This window comes from Apium graveolens, chromosome 9, assembly GCF_009905375.1.
Source record: "Apium graveolens cultivar Ventura chromosome 9, ASM990537v1, whole genome shotgun sequence".
Classification (NCBI taxonomy): Eukaryota; Viridiplantae; Streptophyta; class Magnoliopsida; order Apiales; family Apiaceae; genus Apium; species Apium graveolens.
This window is the reverse complement of record NC_133655.1, coordinates 272,811,126-272,826,294: the sequence shown is the minus strand read 5'-3', so window position 1 is coordinate 272,826,294 and position 15,169 is coordinate 272,811,126. Positions and strand designations below refer to the sequence as shown.

The window sequence follows — 15,169 nt, the reverse complement described above, 5'->3', positions numbered from 1 at the left end:
ACTCGTTCCCGATTTACAAGATTAATTTTTAAAATAATTTTTTCGACGATCCAACCGTACGGATGTTAAGATATATCAATTTTAGTCATATGAAAAAATTATTAAAAAATATGAACTCCATCTTGCATGTCAGGATTAGAAAAATCCGGTAAAAGTACCCCTCCCGACAACGAGACTCGTTCCTGATTTACAAGATTAATTTTTAAAATGATTTTTTCGACGATCAAACCGTACGGATGTTAAGATATATCCATTTTAGTCATATGAAAAAATTATTAAAAAATATGAACTTCATCTTACATGTCAGGATTAGAAAAATCCGGTAAAAGTACCCCTCCCAACAACGAGACTCGTTCCCGATTTACAAGATTAATTTTTAAAATGATTTTTTCGACGATCCAACCGTACGGATGTTAAGATATATCAAATTTAGTCATATGAAAAAATTATTAAAAAATATGAACTTCATCTTGCATGTCAGGATTAGAAAAATCCGGTAAAAGTACCCCTCCCGACAACGAGACTCGTTCCTGATTTACAAGATTAATTTTTAAAATGATTTTTTCGACGATCCGACCGTACGGATGTTAAGATATATCAATTTTAGTCATATGAAAAAATTATTAAAAAATATGAACTTCATCTTGCATGTCAGGATTAGAAAAATCCGGTAAAAGTACCACTCCCGACAACGAGACTCTTTCCCGATTTACAAGATTAATTTTTAAAATGATTTTTTCGACGATCCAACCATACGGATGTTAAGATATATAAATTTTAGTCATATGAAAAAATTATAAAAAAATATGAACTTCATCTTGCATGTCAGGATTAGAAAAATCCGGTAAAAGTACCCCTCCCGATAACGAGACTCGTTCCCGATTTACAAGATTAATTTTAAAATTATTTTTTCGACGATCCAAACTTGCGGATGTTAAGATATTGTAATTTTAGTCATATGAAAAAATTATTATAATTCATTTTTATAATCCAACCGTCAGGATTATTAATTCATTTTTATAATTCATTTTTTCAATGATCCAACCATGTAAATCTGAAGATATATTGATTTTAATCATACTAAAAAATTATTAAAAATTTTGAATTAATCTTTTATGTGAGGAAATACTACTCCCGAAGACGGGATTCTTTTTCTATCAACATGGTAATTTTTTTAAATGATATTTTCAAAGATCCAACAGTATTGAGATGTATAGATTGTAATCATACAAAAAAATATTCAAAAAATTTTAAATTTATCTTGTATGATTTTATAATGAAAATCGAATAGAAGTGCAACTATAAAAAATAAGTCTCTTTCTTGATAAAATAATTACTTTCTTAAAAAATGGTTGTAGGATCATTTTGCACAATATTAATATATATTAACTTTAGTTATATAGAAAAATAATTGAAATTTTTTCAAATTTGTTTCAAATAATTTTATATAAAAAATTATGTGATATTATTTAAAATAAATATTATTCTATTAATATGAAGTAAAATAAAAATAAGTATTTAATTATAATATATAAATAAAAAAATTATTTTATGATTTTTTCATTTTTACACAATTTTTGGTTTCCCCCCTTTAATTTTCACTTCCCCCTTCCTCCTAATTTTCATTTCCCCCTTATCTCTCCCATTCCCCTTTCTTAGATCTGACTCCTCTTCTCCTACTGATTCTTTCTCTCCGTACGCTTCCATCTCTCTCCCACGACTCATCTCTCTCCTCTCTCTGCCTGGTTTTTTAGTTTTCAAATCCTGACCATCTCCCTCACCCAATCTTGTTTCTCTTTCACAAAATTGCATATGAATTCAGCTTCTCAATTAGAAAATTGAAGGTTGGAATTTCTAATCTCCTTGATTTTCAAGTTCAAAGCGACAATTTTGAGGAATATTTTTGGAGTTCAAACCTTTCAAGCTCAGGGGATGACTGATGAGTAGCTGTTTATCATTTGCAAGGTTAGGTTATATGTTTGTTGTGCTTAATTTACTCCATGGGAACAACTTCTATTTCCAGCTTGCACATTAATAATTGAATAAAAATCAAAGAGAAAAGCATTCGGGGGAATGAATATGAGTAGTTGTTGTTCCACCACTTATCTGACCACCAATTACCCATCTCATTTCATAAAATCTCCCACAACCCCCCTTCCTCGTTTTGTTACTTCATCTCTTTCCCACAAAATCACCATGTCAGTAGCTGAAGTTGAAAATGATTATGTTTTTCATGATTTAATTAAGGATAAAGAGAATGGAGATTTTTTTACAAAGATTACGGACAGTCTCTGGCTCAGGGATATTGTCAAACACATTGTCAATGTCTAAACTCAACAACGCTCTCACTCGTCACAACTATACCAGGAGGTCTGAAACTTGTTACCCTCTTTTTTCTTTTTTATTATTATTATTGTTGAGTTATAATTTCAAGATTATCTTGCCATTGCTGATTGATTCTAATTTTATAGTCCGTAGATGACGAAAGTGAGGGCGGGTTCTTAAAACTGAAAGCAACCAGTGAGTGGCTTCTTTGTGACAACACTGCACCAGTCAATAAGAAAGTAATGTATGAGGTTGGTTGTTCTTTATTTTTTTCAATCTTCCTGCTTCTATGTTACGGTATCATTACTCCTATTCATTTGCTTCATAAAAAGTCAAAACAGTCATCAGTATTAGCTTTTAGCCTGCTAAACCCCTTATACTTGTGGTCATGAAACAGGAATTTCAGAATGACAAACAAAGAAGGAAGATACTGAACCTCCTCAAATACGAAACTGTATGATATGGCCTGAACTGTATCACATCTTTACTTGTATCTTTCATTTGTTATTCATTTCTAAAATTTTCTCGCCAGTTAAGATATTAAAGAAATAGTATGCTTCTTAGTTGACTTGATTAAGTAACTAGTAAGATTGAAATTGTGATATAAAAATGATCTGTCTTGAGACAACTGTTGAATGATTTTGCAATGGCAGATGGTTTCTTTTTATTCAACTAGTGAACAAAACAAGATATGTTACAAGTAGTGTCTAGCTGTAGGTATAGTTGTCTAGCAGGCTTATTTGTTCTCCTGGAGCATAAGTTGATTAAGGTGCAGTCTGGATTGCGACTTAAGAGCTATGAGCACCCGTGGGGATACATTTCTATAGAATTCCTGATATTTCACTTTTGGGGAATGTACATAACAAATTATTGATTTCCAAGTTTTATATCATTCTTGTTAACTACATCTATAATCACAGTATTTTTGTTTTTTTATCAATCAATGTAAATAGCGTCTAATTTTTTTATATCATTCTTGTTAATAATGTATATTGATTTAGTGTGACTAGCTCTTTTGCATCCTGCAGTTCGTATTGTTCTCCCACTCAGCTTACAATATTCGTAATTGTGTCCCCTGAATTTTAAGTTCAGTTCCCCCATAAAGTATAACATTTATTTATTTTCTGCATAGAAAATATACGTGAAATAAAAATATAAGTTGTTATATTATAGTGTTAAGGGAGTTCTTATTTCTTAGGCAAAATAATATGTATCGCTTTTACTTCATAAGTTTAGTGTACAAGTGAAGGTATGACGTAGCAATGTAACTTAAGAAGTCTATGTACTGATTTATTAGCAACACTAATGATGATGTGTTGAACAGGTGTTTTCAAATGATGTACTGATGGGAGAACATTCTGCCAGTAGTACTGTACGTTTCTGTAGTAGTGTCTATAACCTTAAATGTTGAAATATGGACGTTTATTTTAAGTATTTCCCTTTCAATATTCCCTGTGATACATCAAAGGCTTTGTTTCTCACTGAAGTTGGTTTATACAGGAACTTCATGAGATATTAAAATTCCGGGTTCTGGATGATAATGATGATTATGGGATCTTATCCGTAAAATTCTCAAGCGATTCTAAAGAGATTATTGCAGGAACTAGTGATTCATCAATATGTGTTTATGATCTGGGAATAAATAGACTTTCCCTCCGTTTTAAACCTCATATGGTAAGGTTTTGACATTTTTTGCTGTGATGATCAGATGACATAGTTATATGTGGATATTATGCCATGCTGCTTTGTTTAAACTATTGTTTACAATAATGACTTTATACCTGAGAATATTAGTGGTTTGCAGTTATTCTCTTATACACCTATCAAGTTTAAGATTGCTTCATGGGATCCCTGAACCATCTGCAATTTCTACATATGAGGGATAAAGGCTCTGGCTTTAGCACGAGAGGAAGGGAGCCAATATCTCCAGGAAGTGGTGACGTGAATGATTCCTGGAGTGGTGACAGGAATAATTCTAGTAGGAATGGAGAAATTGATACCAACTTACTAGACTAATATATGCATGCTCTGTTTATGTTAAGAATTAATGAGCATGTTTAGAAATAGATTTTAAGTTATAGTTGTAATTCATGTAGAGAACCTTTGTATTGTAAATTTAATTTCAATTGTGAAATAATAATTGAATTATCATAATACCATTTTATTTTAAAAATGGTTTATTTTAAATAATGGGATTAATTTTATAAACAGTTGTGTGAAAGACACTTTAAAAATGATGAAAACTGTTGTATGTCTCATTGCACATAATATTTTTTTAAAAAAACTGTTGTCTATTGATATTCTTTGCAATGGTTTAAATCTTTTACACCATTGTCTTTTAAACAAAAAACATTCATGACAACAGTTTTAACAAGTTAAAAGAAGTTTATAAACTGTTGTTTATGAAAATATCAAATAAGTTAACAACAATGGTTTTTTCACAAAACCGTTGTTGTTAAGTTAGGTAGACAATAGTTCAATAAAGAAACGGTTGTTTAAAGAATTTCCTAACAATGGTTAATATAGAGTACGTGTTGTGAATTCTTGATTGTAACCATTATTAAAAAACGTTGTTTAATCTCACTTATTACAAGTGTATAAACAACCGTTGTCCAATCTTCGATCACACGAGTGTTGAATAGACAACGGAAACTCTACCTGTCACACAACAGCAAAAAAACAGTTGTATGATTGCAAATATGTTGTAGTGAAAAATATATATATTTATGCATTGTTTATACGTGACTATTACTTAATGAATCATAATCCTGATTTTTGATAACTCTAATCATATGTCCTGTGGCCTCGTATAAAATTAACACAAGAAATTAGTTTTTTTTTGTTTAGTGAACATTTTAATATAATATTAATATACATTTCATAATTATTAAACAGAGAAATTGTACTTCATTCTATAATTATTGTTGTATATTATTAATATACACATAGCTCCACATTTCTTTAAGCCCCATCGGACAATTAATCATTTTTCAAACTTATGAAATATAAGTTAGCAAATAAAAAACTATTAAAACAAATTTAGAATAATATTTTTGCTGAAGAACAGATTTTGTGTAGATAATTCTGGAATCTTTAATTATGAGCACCAGTATTTCTACTGTGATGTTGAAACCAAAATAATATTACACCACTATGTTACTAATATATATTTGTAGATTGTAGAAGCACAATCATGTTGATTTATAGAACCACTGAACCAAGAGTTAAGTGTGAACTCAACATGGATGTTGCAACTCGAAAGGCATATATTTTGACTTGAACCAAGTAACTATTTTTGCAATGCAATGACATACCCGACGACGATCAAATGAACGGGCTCCCGAACTCGCAGGCACTTTCATCGCTGCTCGAGCCTTCTTACCAGCATCAGACTTTTTCTTAAATTATTCGCTTACCCAATACTCAGCTAATCTGGACCAAACACCAGGCTTCATATATGGAGGCCTATGATCTGCATAAGTCCCTCCAACTTCCGCGATCTTGTTGTCAGCCCTTTCCCTATCATTAGCAAGTGTACGACGCATGTTATCCTGCATATACATAAGGTGCATATACATAAGTATGGAAGCCCTTATCTCATCTTCAGTGGAAAATCTCGAGTCCCATGTGTAGTAGCGCTACAAAAAAAGATATAGTGGAGGGCAAAAGATAAAAGGGAATAACTATAAAATAAACACGATCTAATATATATGCATATAACAAAGGTGTGCGATATACCAAGAACTCATCTATACACTTATTTCAGAACCCAGGAGATTTCCTATCAATTTCTTTAATTCCAACACAACCATCTGGCCAAAACATGCGAATAATTGCCAATAAATTTCGCAACGCCTTTGGACAATCTATCCTGAAATGGAAGAGTATTGAGCAGCAGTATGGTTAATAGGTGATAAATACATATTATAGCTTAAGTTATAGAAGTAAAAACATTAAATGAGCAACTCGAAATCAGTATAATATTCACTGAACATTTAAACTAGCCCACAATGAGTACAACGATTGTTAGAATCATTACGCTATGCAATCAATTTGTGATATAAAGAGAAAGAAAGATCGATTTTTGTTACGAATTGATCACAGCAGCAACTTGAGAATTGAGATGGAGACTTTTACTAAAAAGTAAAAATGGGAAAGAGGTTTATTTTAGGGTTTTGGTTGTAACGACATCTGTTTTGTTTGTAACGACGACGTATAGAGCATTGGGCGGTCATTTCAATTTTTCCCCAAATTTTAACCACAAAAACTTACGACGGATTCCGTCGTATGTTAACTCATAAAAAAAAGAAAGAGTCGGAATTCGAACATGGGTCTCTAATGAGTTCTAAAATAAGACCAACCACGTATGACACACGATTCTTCCTAACAATTATGAACATGAGTTACATGTATGTTAGTCATTTTGTTTTATAAAATAATATAATTGATCAATATTTAAATAAAGAATAATTTATTATGTTATATAAAAATTTATTTAAATCTTTAAATTTTATTTAGGCTTTACTAACACTAGCTTAAGGCCGTGATTTTCATTTTTATGTTTTATAATTTTATTAAAATTATGTATATATACTAAATAATGATTGTATAAATATAATTTCTTTATATAGAATTTCAAGTTAAATTGAAATAGTAATAGTATCTGATTGATGAGATCTTATTTATAAATAATAATTTTATAATGTAAATGTTTGTTCTTGATAAGATTCGAACTTGTATGTATCTTTATCAACAATAATATAAATATTCGTTGTTAACGAGATTCGTATCTTTATAAATAATAAAAATTTATTCAAACTTTATATGTTTATGTTTAAATGATCAATTAGATCAGTATCAGATTATATATTTATAAAAAAATTTAAATATAATTTTTTGGGTTTAGCGGGTCGGGTTCAGGTTAAACGGATTGACTTGTAACCGGCCTTTTTTTATTTGGGCCATTATTTTCAAAATTTGATATATGTAATGTCCTTAGATGATTTGAATGATGTTTAGTAGCGATTTGTATAAATTCTGTCAAACACATTTCCCCGCCTTAAAATCTAGGACGACATAATATGCTTCAGGTCTATGTTAAAGATTGTTAACAGTTATCGATACCTGGGCGATGTTTAAACAACATCCCAATTACTATTTTGCAAAAAAAAAGAAGAGAAAAATAACCATAGTCTAGTGCCTATAAAAAATAATAAACTATAAGATGGATGCAATACACCATCTTGTAGAGATCGTCTACGAGTTATTTTTTATGAAAAGATTATTTTTATAGGTAAATAATTTACCCTATGAATCAGATTTGAACGGTCAATTGTCTTTGTAAAAGAATGGAGATGAACTAGACCCATTATTCATTACAAGTATATTCATGGTGCTACTATGAGTACTCTATAAATCAAGGAATTTGTGCTTAATTTAGTTTTAAATATTAGATGAAAGTCTTATTTTGACATTAAACTGCCATCATACATTGAGCTTGTTACAAACATTTTTACAACTTATGAATTTACAAATTATGATATTCTTACTCAAAACACCCTAGGAGCTATTAAATTTAGATTGATTCTTTTATGGTTCGGTGCAAATGAATAGCTAAATGCTTTATTTTCGTAATGGAACAGAAACGTTTTAAGTTACGTATCGCCGTAGTTATAAATCACTGTTTTCAAATTGTTTTGGGGGAAAAGTTACTTCGAAAGGTACCTATCTCGAATGAAATGATTTGCAAAGTGGATTTTATATGTGTGCTGGTTAAAAAATTATTTTAAAAATGAGATAGGTACAAGTGTTTTGAAAACTGGATAAAACGGTCAGATATGGGATACATTGGGGCCAGAGTAGGCCTATTTAGGTGGCGTAAGAGGCTAATTCGGTTGCGCGCACTATAAAACCGATTAGTCCAGCAGGTCAGGGACCTAGCTAGTCTCTGAGTTCCGGAACAGGTAAATCGGATGGCAGTTAGAGCCGTCTGGTGTTAATAGTCTGATCAACTGTGTTCACATATCCGCTACGTATCTGATTTGGATTTGTGATTCCCGTTATGGCATGAGTAGTTGATACAGCGGTTTTATAAATGTGATTAGCATGCTAAAATTGGACTCTGGAATTTAGACAGCACACTACTATATTGTTTTGATAAAGCATGCTATCCGGTTCTCTCTGATTTTCATTATATAATGTTGATATCATGATTACAGCTCTGTTCCTATAACTGTTACATTACTGTTTTATTCCGTTATTCATATTTTGGTACTGCTGAGCGATTATGCTCACCCTTGCAAACTGTTATGTATACTCCGCAGATGCCTTGAAGACCAGTCAGACAGACACATGTTCGTGCCCCTACTCGACCCGGCTCCTCTGAGGTAGTTTGTATCAGGCCATGAGGTTTGATGTGTTGCTGAATAAAGTTAGTGTGTGTTAGATGTTGAATAAAGGGCTTGTAATAATGAGAATGTGCATTATACTTGAAGGTGGATAAGATCTTTGTTTGGGGTCAAGTTAGTATAATTTAACAATAATCTTGTTATTTATATATTGGTTATTGTATTTGGTGAGGTGAACTCCTGACCCCGGGTTGAGGCATTTTTATTTTTATGAGATATGGTCCATAGCTGTTTTCACATATGTGGATAGCTTATGTGTTTGATTTCCTTTTAATTTCAAGAATTTTTAAATTATGTGTGCTAAAACTATCATGAAATAATTCATCTAATTTGTTTTAGTATGTTAATTATTTCCAAAGTGATTGTATGGGTAGTTGAGGATTTGTGGACTCCTTTTTTGTTTGTCAAAAAATATAGTGGTACAAGTTAATCAATTAATAATATTTTTCTTTGACAAATATTGCTTATATCTTTCAAATTTTAAGTTAAACTATTCTTTAATGTGACAAACTACAGCAATTTCATGTCAAATGCTAAAAATATCTTTAATTAATGTCTTTTTATATATATGTAAGAAATTGAAGTTTTTATTGAAAATAAAGGCCTGCAATAATTTAAAATGTTAAAATTATAAATTCTCATTATTAAAACTAACTAATTGTCACTAACATAATTTCCAAAAATATATATGTAAATTGTATTTATCATACGAAAAAAATGAGATATATGAATTTAAGTGTTGCACAAATGATGCGATTATTTATAGGTAATGTTTTGATTTCTAATAAATATTTTGTAATCCAATTGTATAAAAAATTAGTCATTTTTAGACCTATCGATCCATACTAATTAAAATTCAACAAAAGAGAACAAGAGTATGAGATTTGGGATATGTGTAAATTTTTTTTAATTAAATTTATGAATTGGTTACTTATTTAATAAATTATTATATTAACAGAAATTTATCAAGGGTAACAAAATGAATATTTAGGAAATGACATTTTAATAAAATGGAAACTTAACAATTTAGAAAAGGAATGCACACTCATTTCTCTCCATTATTTTTATTATCAATATGTACTACCTTAAGAAGAAAAGATGGGTGACAATATTTATCATTTGACAAATATTCATCATTTTAATTAATTTCATATCTCTACTTCTTGAAAACTTATGGGGAATTTGTTTATATATATATATATATATATATATATATATATATATCTGATGGATACTTTCAAATTCACCACAAAGATTTAAAAACTTGTGTTTTTATTACTTAGTGTTTTGATTATTATCACTCTTTTATTCAGCACCATTCTTGTTTTATTGTTAGGGAATAACAAATGGCTTACAAATTGTGTGTAAAAGGTGTGTTTGACACGACTGAGTTCAAGGCTAGTGTTGGAGGTGTTCTAAAAAGGAATGGAAGGTGGGTTCGAGGTGTTGGGGGGATGATTGGCTTGTTTGATCCGGAGACTGAGGAGGTTTGGGCAATATTCGATGGCCTAAAGATGGCATATGAGCGTCAGTACACAAGTGTGGTGTTTTTCAGCGAGAGTAGGGGAGCACTTGGACCCATAAAACTACAATAAGTCAGGTGAGTCAGTCCTCATCTCTGGTGAGTTTAATAATCTAAAATACAATGACATGAACTGCTCATCAAAGCACTGCTGATTGCTGCTTCAGTGATTTATTAGTCAGTCTTTTTTGAGGCTGCTCTGGAGTTTAGTAATATCTAAGGCTTTAGTAAGACTCCCATTGTTTAGCAGTTCTTTAGTAGCCTAAAAAAACATATATCAACAAACAAATTCATAGTGTTTATTTGTTGGGACGTCCAAATTTATTAATAATTTGAAAAACTAATTACTAACCTCAATACCAGTCATCAAGGGCATTTCTAGATCAGTAATTATAAGATCAAAATGTCTTTCTCCAGCTTTATACATATCAACTGCTACTGCTCCGTCATTTACTGTCGTAACGTCAAACCTGTAGTTACTCAATAGAGATTTAGATAACAAGATAATATATATTTTCACAGAATGAGAACTAATTTAATTTGAGAAGACATGCATTCATGCAATAATTGGAGAACAGACCGATCACTGCCATGATGACAATAAAAGCCCAACGTGGTTGCTTTTATTGGTTCAGATATGGACTTTGGATATTTTTAGATATTCATACTTTTCACAACCTTTCTGATGTGCAGATTTTGTTAAAGATTTATTAGGGATATTCTGTATAAGGCATTGATTCTTAGGGTATATTTAGAGTCTTAAAAAGGTTGTATATTTGTATGTGTATATTTGCTAATTAAGTGATATATCAAAAGAATATAATATAGAGATCATTACATATATTGTTAGCATATATTTGTAGTTCTTTGTTAATATTATGACCTCCTTTTAAATTTCTAAAAGAGGTGTATATTTCGAATATGTGGATATTTGACTATGTCTTTAATCTAGATATTTAATTATATATTTATAGATGGTGATCATGATAGTAAAGGTTGAAAATCATGAGATTACATTACCATATATAATTTGATTAAAATTTACTAAAATTGTATATTCATATACATTTTATTATACATAGAATTCTTTCTTTTGTATTATTATATACTTAATTTATGTGGACATGACACTTTGATATGGCATGAGCCATGTCATATTTCTTTAATTTTGTAGTAACCTTAATTCTGTATTTGCTTGTAAAGAAGGAAGTGAAGTAAAGGATTATAAGGTGGATACTCATGTTATAAGAGATTGACTAACAAATCCGTGACATGGAGGTGCTCAAAATCCGGTGCCTGATCATCTTACTGGATTAGTTACTAATAAAGAGCTCTCGCCATTGAAAGATAATTTTATAGATGAACATCTCTTTGCCATTGAGGAATCTAATCCGTGTATATTGATATTGTAAATCATTTTGCTATTAGAACTTTACGTGATGATTTTTCTAGATCACAAAAAGATAAAGTGAAAAGTGATGTTAAATATTACGTGTAGGATGATCCTTATTTGTGTTATTTGTGGAACTACTGCCATGATTAAATAATACGAATGTGTGTGCTTGAAACTGACATTTCTTCTATATTAAGATTTTGTCATTCATATACTTGTGAAGGACTTTTGGTTGTGAATTATGTTTCTAAATGGGTTGAAGCAAAAGCTACAAAAAATCGATGATGCTAAAATTATTGTAGACTTTGTGAAATCTAAATTTTTTCTATGTATGGTACACCACGGGTTATGATAAGTGATAGGGGGACTTACTTTTGTAATCGAGTGATGGAAACTTTATTGAAGAAGTACAATGTTACACATCATATTTCGACATCTTATTATAAATAAAATAACGGGCAAGCTGAGGGGTATAATAGAGAGATCAAATCCATACTAGAGAAGATTGTAAATCCAAATAGGAAAGGTTGGAGCATTCGGCTTAACGATGTGTTGTGGGTAGGGATGTACACATACCGGGTTGGGCGGGTTGAGGGAATTTAGCAACCCAACCCAATTAATTTGGGTTTTTAAAATCTCAACCCAAACTGAACCGTTTAAATTTGTAACCCAAACCAACTTGTAACTCGGTTTGGATCGATTTCGATGGGTTTTGTAATTTTTCAAAAATAATATTCGTAATAATTATAGAATAAATCAGAAAGTCACAAAGTCTAAAACACTTGAAAATAGTTCAATAAAGTACTAAAATCATCTATGTCATATATGGCTTAAACATTAAGAAGAGAGTTATAATACAATACTTAGTCTTTAAACATTCTTTAAACATGAACTCAATAAAAGAAAATAGTGACATATTCTTTAAACATTGAGGACTGATATTCCAAACTATAGATATATGAGCCTTTCTATTAGGACTAAACATATGTACAACTATAAAATTAATAAATTAACATGTACGTAAATTTTTAATCGGGTTGGATTTGATCGATTTAAAAATATCGAAACCCATATCCAACCCAATTAAATCGGGTTGACATTTTTTCAACCCAAATATGTATCGTATTGGAAAAAATTGATTTGGAACGACTGAAATAGGATCGGTTCGTATCGTTTTGGTCGGTCTGGTTGGTTTGTGTACACTCCTAGTTATAGGTTTATCAAACAACCTACAAAACACTTATTTATATATCTCCTTTTTGTTTAGTCCATGGTATGGCATGTCATATTCATGTTGAAATGGAGCACAGAGCTTTTTCTCATTTGAAACAATTCAATATGTTTATGAAGATTCACGAATTTACAAAGAAAAAACACGAGCCCTTCATGATAAAATGTGATATAGAAAGAATTTAATAGTTGTCAAAAAGTCCTTCTATTTCTTGCTAAATTTATGTTATTTCCTGGAAAATTACGTTCAAGATGGATTAATCTTTTTATTGTGACTAAGGTTTCTTCTCATGGTGTAGTTGAAATATATAGCCCCGAAATTGGTAAGGTTCTTAACGTGAATGGTCATCGTTTAAAACCTTTTTATGAAGGTCTTAAGAGGCAATGTTTGGAAGATGTTAATTTAACATTTCCAATATCTTCCTGAATTCACTCACATCTAGCCAAAGACGAAAAAGAAAGATGTTTTTGGGAGGCAACCCACTTCAGTTATTTGTTTGTTTTATTCTATTTTATATATGTATTGTATGATTATATATGTATTTTGATCTTTCTAATTGTATAATTATTGTCTTTTTGCAGAAGATAAATGTGTCAAAAATCATGGAAGCTCCAGTACTAAGGCGTACTGGTTGTTTTAGGGTTATACACATATATTGCGTGTATATATTTCTCTACATCGTTGTCTTTATAAAAACCCTAGCTTAGAATTCATGTTTGTTTTTTTGCTTTTAGCTACGTAATAAAATTCTCCCTATTAACAAGATTTTTGGTTGTTATTATTGTTCTTGAGATGGACCACGATATTACATCCAATACATTATATCTTATATAAGCAAAAGATCAAGACTTGGAAAAGGTTAAAACACAATATTCCACCCTTCGAATCAGATTTGAAAGGTTATTTATTAACAAACACACTCATTTATTGGTTTCAATACAGATTTTGTAAAGACGGTTTGCAGATCTTTTCACGTGCATCAAGAGCCATCCACAGCTGTCATAAACCCACATGCTTTCCCCGTTCAACACCACTTGGTTTCCTTCTTCTGAGAGTTGGCCCAAACTGATAATGTTGCTACACAGTGTCAGTATATAGTATACTCCATCGAGTGTTCTGTTCTCGCCATTTTTACATACCATGTTGATTGTGTCGTTGCCCTCAATTTGTACTAGAGATCCATCACTAAACTTTATCTGTCCTTGTATTGTCCTATCCAAACTTTCAAATTTTTCACGACACCTAGTCATATAGTTACTTGCTTCGCTGTTGAGATACCATATATTGTCTACTACCCGCTTTCTGTTCGATTTTAGACCTTCACTGAGCAAAATCACACCGTCTGTTGTTTCATTACTCATTACCATTAGGAGGGCAGGTTCATCGTCAATGGTTTGTGCCAAATTTACTTCTCCACGATGCACTTTATCCTTTGGTTTTCTAAACTCTGCAGCGAAATGCCCATATGTTCCGCAGTTGAAACACTTTACTTTACTTCAATCGATTCTGTCACGACCTCCCTGGTTATCCCTTCCTCAAAAACCATTTCCACTTCGGTAAGATCTTTGCAGCAACTCTGAACGTGTAAGTAGAAGCTTCCCACTACTGGCTTCATGTTTAGACCACTCTTCTTCAGTCATGAGTAGTTATTGCCCTTCTTTGCACTCACCTTATACCGAAAGACGTTCTTCACGAGCTTTCAATGAGCCAATTACCTCCTCGACAAACATCGTTTCTAAATTGCTCAAGTGCTGAGGCAATTTGTCGATACTTTGTTGGGACTGCCCGTAGAATTTTCTTCACAACGTACTCCTCTCTAATTGATTCTCCAAGTGCCCTGATCTTCACAACCTGGACATTCAATTTCAAACAAAAATCATCCAACTGCTCCAACTCATTCATCTTTAGCGACTCAACTCAGCCTTGAGAGTTTGGGACTTAGCTTTCTTCACCCTATCAGCATCTAAGGACACAGTTTTAATGGATGCCCAGACTTCTTTGGCAGTTGTACACTTCGTTAGTATCAACAGTAATCACTACGCCATAGATTGGATTCTGCAACCCCCAGAAACCGTTACTAAGGGCCAAAAAAGCGCTACTAAAGTTCAAAAAAGGCTATTACGACTCTTTTTCGGGTTTGCAATTTTAGGCATTGTAATAGAGTTTTTTGCAACCCCGGGGACACCTTATTGCAACCCTTGGTTATCCGCTATAGAAACATGTTATTGCAACACCAATGGGGTTGCAATAGGAGTTGAAAAGTGTTACAACAGGTTTTGACTTATCAGTAC

At 31.5% G+C, this 15,169-nt stretch overlaps 2 protein-coding genes across 3 annotated transcripts; one reads left to right on the top strand and one right to left on the bottom strand.

Annotated features, from left to right (window-relative positions):
* Positions 1-1,645: 1,645 nt before the first annotated feature.
* LOC141687385 (LEC14B protein-like) lies at positions 1,646-4,420 on the top strand. 2 transcript variants are annotated; one of them, XM_074492633.1, is made up of 7 exons: positions 1,646-1,965; positions 2,248-2,370; positions 2,472-2,576; positions 2,723-2,779; positions 3,650-3,697; positions 3,826-3,999; positions 4,130-4,420. In XM_074492633.1, the coding sequence occupies exons 3-7, from the start codon at positions 2,568-2,570 to the stop codon at positions 4,178-4,180; spliced, it is 339 nt and encodes a 112-aa protein (XP_074348734.1). In that variant the 5' UTR covers positions 1,646-1,965; positions 2,248-2,370; positions 2,472-2,567; the 3' UTR covers positions 4,181-4,420. The 2 variants fall into 2 exon arrangements, with proteins under 2 accessions (XP_074348734.1, XP_074348735.1); XM_074492634.1 differs by lacking the exon at positions 3,650-3,697.
* A 6,012-nt stretch (positions 4,421-10,432) lies between these two features.
* Positions 10,433-14,780, bottom strand: LOC141686354 (uncharacterized). Its single transcript, XM_074491394.1, has 4 exons — positions 14,594-14,780; positions 13,890-14,325; positions 10,607-10,724; positions 10,433-10,516 (listed from the first exon to the last, which is right to left on the bottom strand). The coding sequence occupies exons 1-4, from the start codon at positions 14,778-14,780 to the stop codon at positions 10,433-10,435; spliced, it is 825 nt and encodes a 274-aa protein (XP_074347495.1).
* Between the last annotated feature and the right edge of the window lie 389 nt (positions 14,781-15,169).

Excerpts from the sequence above, each read along its gene's own strand:
- LOC141687385 (XM_074492633.1), top strand. Across the intron at positions 3,698-3,825 it reads AACATTCTGCCAGTAGTACT|GAACTTCATGAGATATTAAA; the intron begins GTACGTTTCTGT and ends TGGTTTATACAG. Across the intron at positions 4,000-4,129 it reads TCCGTTTTAAACCTCATATG|TTATTCTCTTATACACCTAT; the intron begins GTAAGGTTTTGA and ends AGTGGTTTGCAG.
- LOC141686354 (XM_074491394.1), bottom strand. The coding sequence starts at position 14,780 with ATGAATGAGTTGGAGCAGTTGGATGATTTTTGTTTGAAATTGAATGTC. Across the intron at positions 14,326-14,593 it reads AAACGATGTTTGTCGAGGAG|AGTTTAGAAAACCAAAGGAT; the intron begins GTAATTGGCTCA and ends ATTTCGCTGCAG. Across the intron at positions 10,725-13,889 it reads GTGTTGAACGGGGAAAGCAT|GTTTGACGTTACGACAGTAA; the intron begins GTGGGTTTATGA and ends GAGTAACTACAG.